This window comes from Opisthorchis viverrini (assembly GCF_000715545.1).
Source record: "Opisthorchis viverrini unplaced genomic scaffold opera_v5_97, whole genome shotgun sequence".
Classification (NCBI taxonomy): Eukaryota; Metazoa; Platyhelminthes; class Trematoda; order Opisthorchiida; family Opisthorchiidae; genus Opisthorchis; species Opisthorchis viverrini.
The window spans coordinates 1,503,504-1,515,116 of NW_008751753.1; the positions used below are offsets into that span (position 1 = coordinate 1,503,504).

At 42.1% G+C, this 11,613-nt stretch overlaps 1 protein-coding gene across 1 annotated transcript; it reads left to right on the forward strand.

Moving 5' to 3' along the window:
• Positions 1–2,281: 2,281 nt before the first annotated feature.
• On the forward strand, positions 2,282–9,997 carry T265_13738 (hypothetical protein; the record flags this gene model as incomplete). The annotated part of the gene is made up of 2 exons (XM_009170243.1): positions 2,282–2,401; positions 9,821–9,997. Coding segments are annotated over 2 exons (297 nt in total), but the record flags the coding sequence as incomplete, so codon positions are not given.
• Between the last annotated feature and the right edge of the window lie 1,616 nt (positions 9,998–11,613).

The following is an 11,613-nucleotide window of genomic DNA, read 5'->3' on the forward strand; positions in this document are numbered from 1 at the left end:
GTGGATAAAACGCAACGTCTTCCACTGGGGTTCCACACATTCATTTCTCTCTATGAAGAAATAAACATATTATGAATATAATTGTTTTTGCTGTTGACCACAGCCCGATACTGTGTTGACCAGGCCTTCGGTATGAAGGTTAACTTAACATTCACTCTGCAATCGCAACAATCGACAAACTGGAATTAGTGTTGTACAGACTTGTTTGTTTAGAATGCTTTACTACGTCGAATGTTTCCATTGCGATATCCCTTACAGATAAAGTTCAAACTCGTCAAGCTATGAGTCTCTCTTTTGTGATCTTCAACCTCCACCTCCAAACTTCCAATCAAATTGGTTGCAATGACATTGTTAAGTTTACTAAACTCCGGGATTTCAAACTGCGTTGTTGTTTTCCCCATCCCATTCCCAACATACAAAGATAGCACCGTCTGACTTGATTAGGCGCTGTGAGAAAAACCCGTTATTTTTTCTGATACCGACCACAGTGGCATGCTAACAGGTACGTTAAGTCTAAGGAACCGTGTAGTAGATCACAATCTCCTTAATGCCTTCATATTAGCGTGAACTCTGGTCTGGATAGTCGCCTGATCGCGTGATGCGCTTGACCAAACCAGAAAAAGTCAACGAACGTGCGAGCCAGCCGCTCTACTGATCACTGTCGCGTACAAACGGGTCGAAAAAGTGATGCAAAGAATACAACTGATCTGTCAGGGATGAGTAAAGAACAACCAATGAAATCTGTCTCAACAAAAACGGTTATTCTATTGGCTGTTATGTAGTCCCGTTACGTTCAGAGCTGGTTCTCCCAATGAACTGCCTGACACGTTCACTGTAGAACATCTAAACAAATGGCTTCAACACAAAAAAACGATAAGGAGGATGAGGCGGCTTCTATATCGCTTCAGCAAAGGACCTGAAGGAACCTAATATTTCAAATCAGCTGATTCTGAGTTAGAGAAGTCCGAAGTCAGAATAACATTGTTGAATGAGATTTTTACCCATGCAGTACCGTTTCTCCGTCACGATATAATAAAGCTATCCACGCCTTTTTTGTCTACTGGTCATGACTCTGCATCATGCCGGAATCATTCTCGAGCTTAAACAACCTGTAAAATGTCTGCGAATCCCGAGCTTCACCTATAGGACTTTCGGCAAGACAATACCGTGAGAGCACTTCTGCCGGTCAAAACGTCCAATCTGCTTCAACTAGAGAAATTTACCCAAATTATACAGAATTACATGCATGTATGCAAATGTTCTTTTCACTATTTTCCGGTAAAGTGCAGAATAGTTTATGGACCTGGTTGTGGATTGAAAGTTGCCAACCTAATGAGGGCGGTGAAACAAAAATATCTCTCGTGAAAATGGTCGTCAAATATGAACCGGATCAATGCAGGATAACCGATGTGCGTAAATAAATAGTATGCAACTAAGAATATTTGCCAAGACCTTGAAAATTATACTGAAAGCGTATTACAAATCCGGCTATTTATTCATGTTTCGTTAGTTCAGGTTCTACCAAAGGGATCCAAGTGGACACTTAGCTTCCTGTTCAGATAAGGAAGAAGTACTGATTATCACCACTGCTGTCTTGCACCAACCAAGAATCAAGCTTACTATGTGCTCCAATGCAAGGCCTGTATGCCTTGGTTCCTAAGTCTGGAATCAATGTTTCGGAAAACAGCTCCTTGGTAAACCCTGCAGCACATAAGCAGAGACACGAAATCTGCTTTAGTCAGACGTGAAAATAGTCGCTTCGTATCCAGGCATTGTCACTCGGTTACAGACACTTTTGAACAAATCGCGTAAGCCGCAGGCATCATTCCGTGGCACGATTTTTCACTTCTGGTGTTGCATTACCTCAGTAGTATAGTTTGCAACGGTTTGCGCTTTGTAGTGACAAGGTTTTCTGTGTTGCAAATACAAGCTAACGTTTTGCGAACCCAAAGTCTGTTCTAGTCTAGCCAACCTGACCTTGTATTTTACAAGAGTAACTTTTGCGCGCGCTTCTCCATGAAAGTGTGTCGGAACTACCGGGCAGGTTGCCGCTTCACATTAACAGTAAAAAACTTCTATTTAATGACACTCTCCGAAACGCTTGTGCACCTTGGCCCTGAAGTTTCTTACCACAAAGGAAGAACAAAAATGATAGCGATCATAGGCAGTGCTGCCCTGAGATTAGTCAATTATTAGCTTTTTTATCGCTCGAATTCACACAAACAAAAAGCACGGGTGACGTTGTTCGTGCGAAAATATATGTTGTAATTTTTTCGTAAAGGAAACTACTCACAAGGTTGCTGAAAACTTTTCGACAGCCCACGACCGGTTTCGCCCTTCTTGGGGCTCATCAGATAGGCGCAGTCCCCGAGTTTCCGTCAACCTTATGATCTACTTGAATGTAATGTCGTACCATTCCTGTGATTAAATGTGAAAAAGGGTGAAAAACGCTGCAAACAACACCGTTGTAGTCGGTGACTACAGCCTGTCCCAATAGCTAGCCACCTCCCTTATAGTGATATGCTGGATTTATTTGTGTCCCACTACCACAATTCGGAAACAAACTGGAGAGACAAACGAGTGTAAACGGTAGGGCATTCAAACTGTTGTTAACAAAAACTGACGCGGTCACCGGTCCAAGTTTACTAGATGCCTCGTGTATACCATGCATTCGTATAGGGACCGTCCAAGCGACGTATCTTATCACGCAGGACAAGCACATCGTCATGCCTCAGGTCCATTCCATATTTAGCCTGACAAGTTGAGACAGCACAATGGACAGAAACATTTTTTCTTGCATTTTGTCTAACGGACGGTTAGTCATGTTCATGGGCCATGTTAGTTTTACATGTTTAACTTAACACAGGCCGATCGACGTGGTGAACTACCGGTGGTCAAAATCTGCGTGCCTAAAAAATCGGTACTGAATCAATGTAGGAGGAATAGTCCAGATGTCAAACGTCACATCTATTTGATTCCACTGAGAGCATTAATGCACAAATTTTGTTTCCAAAACGCCCCGAAGTTTCTGGGATTTCGTCGACCAAATTCTTTTCACATCTGAACCCCGAAGAACTGTGTCGACAAACGCAACAACCGAGAACCCCACAGCCTCATCTCGAACTGAATGAAAGACGGCAAGCGTGACCAAATAAATCAGTGAACCGCGTGTGCGCTGAAGAGCATTCCGCAAGAAGATGTGGACGGCACAAGAAACGAGACTGCAGAGATTAACTGTAGCGTCGGGTCAGCATTAACAGCATGCTGACTTGGCCTTAATCTCGACATGACCGCTAAGAACTGCTGATGATAAAGATGGTATGTTGCTGACTATGCTGCTGGTTGCAAATAGACGGGGAGCGTAAACGTGTACATCTTACTGGCAGTCTAAAGCTACCTCTATCAATATGTGATTGGGGTGAGCTAAGCCGACCGTGGTACTGCGTGCTGAAGGTAAACCTGAGCTAATGCGAACTGATTTGTTTCGTAGTTGTCATTTATGGTGAACCAACTGTTGACTCACCAATTAATTGATTAAAGCTAATGCATCCAAACTGTCCCTAAATGCTTTGGGTAAACATTTGCAGTCTTCTCCCTCTTAAATTGTGTCTTCACAAATCTGAACAAAATCTAGTTCTACATATGAAATCAGTTTCATCTCAGTCAGTTGCCTTGAAGGTGTGCTGTCTGGAGCAGCTTCATCGATACATTGTGATGTTCCCAAATGAACTCCTAGGGATGGATTGGGAAAACCACCAACTTCATAATTCATTCTAGCAGCCAGGCCCTGCTCTCACACCAGCAGCACCATCTTCAGTCGGTTCTGAACAGCCACGCGCCCCCGCCATCGTGACTTTGCAGGGTCATCGGTGCGATGAGTGCGTTTGACCTGTGAGTATTTGCAACCGTACGCGGCTTGTTGTGAGATATCTAAAGTCTGAAGTGGACGTTTGAAAACGCCGACGAGTCTCAGGATTCGGCGGACTGATGAGTGTGTTGACTTATCATCAGTAGATGAGGTTTTAAGTGAGTTTGACCATAAATGAAGAGATCTAAACAAAACGACCTGTCGGGTATCTGAGGTGAGCCTTTCTTGAATTCGTCCCGGTTGAAAAAAACATCTCCCGATAAAATACGCATTCCGCTGCGGCTCAGCTACCGCAATATTCTGGGCATTATAATCCGGTTTAGTACGCCTGCTGACTGACAACACATGAATCAGTGACATCCCTCGGACTTTACTATGTGAGTAGACCTCACAGGAAAGTTCACTAAATTCATTTTTATGAATTGACAATTTTGATGTACAAGCAATCCACACAGTGATGTCAAGAATATGGCTTTACCCGACGAAACATTTCTTAGGTCAGCAACGTGAATACACCCTTCGTTCGCATATTAGTGTATCTTTTTGTCCGCCTTCTTGTGGTGCTTAGATTTTTACAGCTAACCGCCAGGCTGTTTATTCGCCTGTCCTAAGTTTGACTACTGTTGAACGGTCCACGCCCTTGAAATAAACCCTCGGTTCACCACCATTACAAGAAACAAGGCGAGTAGTTCTGGCGTGAAGTCCAAGATACCGGCCGACATGCAATCCAACTGCTGTCGTGCCCATGAAAATTATCAAACAGACTGATTTTTTCCACAACACTTAGTACTAGAGTTGATTATTTCTTGATGAAGACACCCTTCGTTCGCATATTAGTGTATCTTTTTGTCCGCCTTCTTGTGGTGCTTAGATTTTTACAGCTAACCGCCAGGCTGTTTATTCGCCTGTCCTAAGTTTGACTACTGTTGAACGGTCCACGCCCTTGAAATAAACCCTCGGTTCACCACCATTACAAGAAACAAGGCGAGTAGTTCTGGCGTGAAGTCCAAGATACCGGCCGACATGCAATCCAACTGCTGTCGTGCCCATGAAAATTATCAAACAGACTGATTTTTTCCACAACACTTAGTACTAGAGTTGATTATTTCACCTTTTGATGAAGACTATAACGTAACCATAGATATTACCCGTTTCATTGTGTCCCGGAACTTCCGATAGGTGGACGTTTTTATTTTATTAACAACTGTTTGCATTTTCTGTGGCAATCAGTCAACACCAAACTAGTTTCATCGGAACAAGTGACTGGACAATCTACGCCATATGGTTTATTGCCTTACTCTTGCTAGAATGTTGAGGTCTGTGTTCCGTGCTTCAAAGAAAATTCGAGTTTTAGCTCAACAGACGGTCCATTTATTTTCATTTCCTCCAGTCCTCTGTTCTACTAGGACTAGTCAAATCACACTGCCCATGAAGTATGGCGGTTTGAGTCGAGTCCTAAATCTGTTCCCAACTAACAGCCCAAAATAGCAGATGTAGAGGAACGACAGCAATGCTGATCAATATGCCTATGACTTCTTTTCTCTCAACATCGAGCTCACGTAAAGCCGCATCTTGTGTTTAAGTGACTGAGTTCGAGTCCCAGTTTTACTCATTAGTTTGCCGGGTTTGACATGTGCACATAATCATTTCAATTGTCTGAATATTTTGCTGAATTCAGGAACTGGTCAGGTTGACTAGGTAGGGATAGATGATGTCTTTCCTTCGGAGTTTCACTAATAATTGCTTCAGAGAAGGTGATAAAAAAAACGAAAACCACCGAAGATTGCTGTGTTAGCAACCACTGAAGGTTTGCCTGTGCACGTATTTTTTCTTTGGCCTAAGTAACGTTGAATGACTCCTATGCATCTAGTGGTAACACAAAGGATAGAAAGCCTGAATTGAAGCAACCAAAGCATTTATGATAACAATAGACTTGACTGCTTTCAGTTCTGACCGCAAGACGTTTTGACAGTATGTCGCGTCAAGTGGTCAAATACAATAAAAACACCGGCGTATCTTTGGGCTTTTGTGGCAGTTTCGGTTTGAAGTACTCTCTACTCAAAGGTTTTGGTTTATTTTGTATAACTCCCTGGATAAACTTTGAAAATACAGGTAATTAGTTGAACAGATCGGTAGTCGTCTTTACTTTCAGCCATAAACGAAATTTTATACAACACCATTCTCCTAACACAGGCTAGTCCGTGGCTTTGGCCATGGAACACGCGCATAGTGAGTTTTCAAGTTGCGAATATGTTAACTTTTAGGGATTAAAAGTAGGTCCTGAACTACTTTGTTGTTACGTCACTAGCACATCCCAGTTTGAGTGTCGGTTAACCATAACGGCGGAAAACAGGTGGGGATGAAACTACAATAGGACATTCATGTGTAAACAAAACCATCATATGTTCGAACAGAACACCGAGAAACAGAGCATACTTATGGCCATTTGCTCACAGTGTGCCACTGACCAGTATAGTTTGACCCACAAACGTCACACATTATAAACCCATTTTAAGCTGATTTCTTGACATACCGTGTGAGTCAAATCTTTGGGTAGGATGGTCTGCATCCTAGTGTTCACTTGATCTCAAGTCTTATTCCATGGATGCGTGTAAGTGCTGTGATATTGTTGGGCACTCAAGTTTAGTCCCAGTTCAACCTCAATGTCACCGCCGATCATTCTGACAGTTCTTTGAGTTTTAGCCTTGCCAATTTTGTCAGCCCAAACGTAGTTAATTTACTAATTGGTGTGCCACAAATGCGTTCATCACAGAGGGCTCTAATGAAGTAAATCGGCTTGCATTAGTTTAAGTTTATTCCCAACGTGAATTAGTGTCACTGTAGTAGGCTCACCTAAATCCATCACCTATTGTAAGTCAGATTTGCGCACTCATCAACTCTTCGCAGCACACTCAACTTGTCCAAATGAAGTCAGTGGCTTACTAACAATATGGCTACTACTACCACCGCTAAAATTCGAGTGGGGGGAGGAACTCAAACGAATCAACGTACTCACTTCCCAGGAATTTTTAGACTTGTATTGCTTCGATTTCTGACAACGTGCTCGATAGTGTGAGTATATTTGTATCCCAGTATATGCATATGCCTATGCCTATGACGGCTTGCGTAACAATCCACATGAATCTAAATGTAAAAGAGCACCAACTTCATCGAAACACTCGTGATAAATCGATTACCACCGGGTTTGGATGGTGATCAAAACACCAGGGTAATAGGCGCCAGGATCAACTGTGCAACCGAGTAAGTGAAATCACAGTTTGAGAGTTGATGAGCCTGAGCTCACAAATTACAGGGACGTCACGCATATGGAACAACCTGGGACGGTAAATTTGGTCAGCAGAACGCATCAGTACAAGTATAATACCGATTCACAGGCACACAATAACTCAGCGTTACGTTACGATGGCCTTCCATGGAAGATATAACGGGTGAAAAGTATTGTGAGTTAAACTTGTCAGTCTCTTGAACAACCTGACTACATGCCCTGATTCTCTAGCGTACTTAATCCAACAACCTGGTCACTTGCTAAAATTGCTCATGGAAAACATTTTTATGACGGCTGGTGTCTAAAATTAACCTAGGTTCCCGAAAGTCTGTCGTTTACAAACAGCTGGAATGAAAAACGGATCCGGAGGACTAGGTTTTTTCGACTGAATCCTACGGTGATTCACTGCACCAGTCATTATTTGCCCAGAGTCACAACAGATTTAATTTCCAGGTAAAGAGGTGCCCATCGATCTCGACGTCACGTTCTTAACAAAATAGATGTGCTATTTTGGCTACTTACGCAACCGGTCACATCACGCGTTCGCATACTTTTTTTCTGCACGTGTACATTCTTTTGTGCTAGTTAATTGCAGAAGTATTTCCGAGAGTTCGTTCAATATCTGTCGGTCAGGCAAGCAATCCCTTCACCGATAACTAAATTGAACTAAATGAACTATACTTCCATTTTCACCTTTAAATCCGGGTGATAGTAAAAACCTTGAAACAGCCGTTTACTGATGAGGCGTCAGCAAAACGCCGCGAACATAAAATCCCTGGAAATAAAATTCTGTTGAACAAACCCTAATGCGCACCTCTTAATCCGCTTCAAAATCTAGTTACTGAGGTTTTTGAAAATTAAAAAAGATGCATCTCGGATGGGTGTGATTCATACATGGTCCGCAAATCTGTTATTTTTGCTTCATCTTCCATGTGACGTGACACGTGAACCATTCCGAACTGTTTTAATGTAGTGCGCAGATTAAGTAAGAACTGCGCCTTATTCCTATAGCAAAGTTGGTTGATGATAAACTTCCAAACCTTTAAGCTATCACTGATTCAGCTGATCACCTGGTAAATTCAGTTTGATCTTTTTAGTACGCAAATTTATACGCTAATCCTTGTGTTCCATCCTTGTCAAATGCATATAACTTTATTTTGTAGTATCCACGTCGACAGTTCGCTAGTCATATTGCCTTTGAAAATAAATAAGAATGCGGTAAGAATTGCCACCTGTATAGTTTGGCTTCGAAATCTCGGTTTGAATCGTTTCACCAAAACAAGTTAAGTGTAGCCATTTTTGTCTGAAAACCTCTTACAGTGTCGAATCTTCCGGTTAGTGTTCACAAATCAATCCTGCTGTCAATGAACAAGATTCTGTTCAACCCAAAATAACACAGCCGCAATAGTATCGGTTCGCGAACAGCGCTCTTGTCAGTAGCACAAGAACGATTAGTCTTGCCGTTAAAATTCTCAAGTCAAGCGTATAACTCCATCAAAGACATTCAGTTTTCTAGATATGTCGTCCTGTCAGTAAAGCAAATCTATGCTGAAAAGCGCTAGAATAACTGTACAGCTGTTTCATTGTGGTTAGGAATCATCAGGACTGCGCATATCACGAAACTCAGAAAGTTTTGAACCTGATACATTTTGGACAGTGGTTGAACACTTAACTGTTTCCAACGAGAGCTTAGTGACAAGTTATTTCCTGTCCAACTGAGGACTAATCACACTGCTTATCAGCCGCTCGTTGACGAATGGCTAAGTGTTCAACGACTGGCCGAAGCGGGTTTGAAGTTGAGTTTTGCAATATCCTCACTGGTGCTTATTCCAAACAAACGTGAAGGAGCTGTAGAGTGCACCACGGTGTTTCGGCATATACTGGTTTCACCGACAGGACGGAATCTCTAGTGGACATTACCGTATCTCTTCGTATCACCAACTTCAGTTTTGTCAGACGTACTGCTGCAGGTAACACCTAAACTTCAATCAAGTCACATATAGGCTCATAAATGAAACGCCCATCTATTTTAGTGTCAAAAAAACGAACTGTTCGATGTATGCCGCACTTGGCCATGGTGTATCGAATGGGTTCTAATACACCGCAAAATTACTCGACCCAGTGTGATGCGGTGAGTTATGCATGCTTAAATTTAAGCTTAGCTAAGTGTTTGCTTTGTGTACCCTGGAAAAAACCATTAAAAAAACAAGAAAATTTGTCCCTGTTAAACTGCCCGTGTTGCTACGCAATGATTGGACCGTCATATTTCAAACCTTTCCGACGGTAAACTATTCGCCTTCGATGAATATAGTATTATTCTTCGAATCTGTCAAATTTGAGATTTGTTTCATTAAGAATCTATTCCAACTTACTTTCATGCACCTACCTTCTCAGAACTACTGCGCTGGATTCTTTAACCGGCTTCGCAATGATAATGCCGAGATTTTTCCCCCTAGCCGCTTATGCGGCTTCCGATGTTGTCCAGGTGATGGTTACTAACAACAGCCGTCAACCGGGTCAGATTTGATTTCGTCAACCACCCCACTGGAACTCTTTCTCAAATCAACCATCTGGGTGAACAAATGTCCGAAAGGAGTTTCAGTGGCTACGAGGCTAGCATTCGAATATTCGTCACAAAACAGCATCCGAAACAAATAATCCAATAGGAAGCTACCCACAAGAATACTGAAAAATCTTCGACAGCTCACGACCGGTTTCGCCCTTCTTGGGGCTCATCAGGTAGGCGCAGTCCCCTAGTTTCCGTCAACTTTATGTTTTACTTGAATCCAAATCGGACAGATTTCTACAAATACACTCATTTGCAAATGATATTTGTCAACTAATCCTATGTTTTATTCAACGTCACATCTGTAAAATTGTGCATTTAGCTATTCGCATTCTTCGGAGACCTGAATTCGGGTCGTTTCTTGATCAAGGGATCCTGAATTCTTTTCAGCCTCCTTTGGGTACGCAAACCAAGCACTGCGTTCACATAATTTCTTGAGCATAATTTCACCGAGAAATGATCGGAGACGGTCAACCTCTGAGTTAAATCTTGCTGGATGTGGGTTCTTTAATGCCGATTGTATCCGAAGATTCACATGCCTAAATGGATTAAAAACCGGCGTAAGACAAGGAACAATGATCAGCTTACGTAGTCACGAATAAAATCAATCAGGATTCCTATTTACGCAAGCTAAACCCCATATTGAAAGGTGAGCAGTTCATCCTTTCAAAGCCAAGAGGCACTCGACTTGTTTAATGGTTTGGAGTATTGCCGAAATGAGAGAACAGATAGCTGGACTTACAGCAAATTTTCTGATCCCTTTTCCGCTGGCTCGGGGATAGATAAAACAAACAGGGTATATTAAAACTTACAGCGGATGCAAAATGTTATTAAATCGACAACCTGTACTTAAAGCAGAGTAAAACTGTGCAAGCTTGGTCACTCGCGAGAGGTTGATAACTGAGTACCTGGCCACATGGAACTAGATATCCATACAATACGAATATAATGTCAGAAGACATATCAACAAAGTGGACAGCCGTTCATTAATCTGGTAATCAAAATGGTCTCAGGCTGCTCGAAATGGTGAGGTCTATGATAGATAGTTAGGTTTGCTCCATATTGGACAACGGATAAAAACAGTATTCAAAGTATCATCAATCCGAAGCGTGGTTAATTTGACGTCACATTTAATGGGTCGTGTTTCCACTTTTGGGTACTTTCTCTCCTTGTGGTAAACTAACGTTTAACTGTATCACCCTAGTTCTTTTTTACCTGGTACATCTCTGATTCATATGGCTATTAAACAGGCAGGCTTGGAGAGTGGAGTACTTAATATGTACAATATGAACAATACTGATGTTAAAGTTAAAATTGCATATCGTGACCTGAACGCCACTTTGTTCCTGTTTGAGAAACATGTTAACACTATTTTTTTAGATTCAATACACACGCATATATAATATTTCAAACGATGAGCTCTATAGCGGAATCTGGCTTCGCTAACAGAAGCTCACAGGTATCAGAATCTTCAGAAGATATCGGCCTTGTCATGGCTTAAAACTCCATATCTCAAGCAGTTACTGGCGAAAAATTTGTAAGCAGTTGTAAGGAATTTTGAGAACTGATGCAGGCTAGTCAAAATCAGATACGACTTTGCAGCAGTTACCTTGAGGATGCAAGCATGTGACTTCTGTGTAAGGACGCGGCTACAAAAGAGCGCAATTCTTTCATCAAAAGCACCGTTTAGCTAACTTATCCAGAACTGTAGCTTTGGCCAAAACTCGATAGAAGTGAAAATACCGCTGTATGTGCATCATACTTGATTCATTGCATATTCGTTACTCAGTGTCCTTGGAGGTAAGTGGTCGTTTACCATGGCCTAACGAAGGTGCTAAGTTGTGCAGTGAAGAACTCCGGAAGTTTCGCCGTTCTCCCCTGTCCTGCCATTGC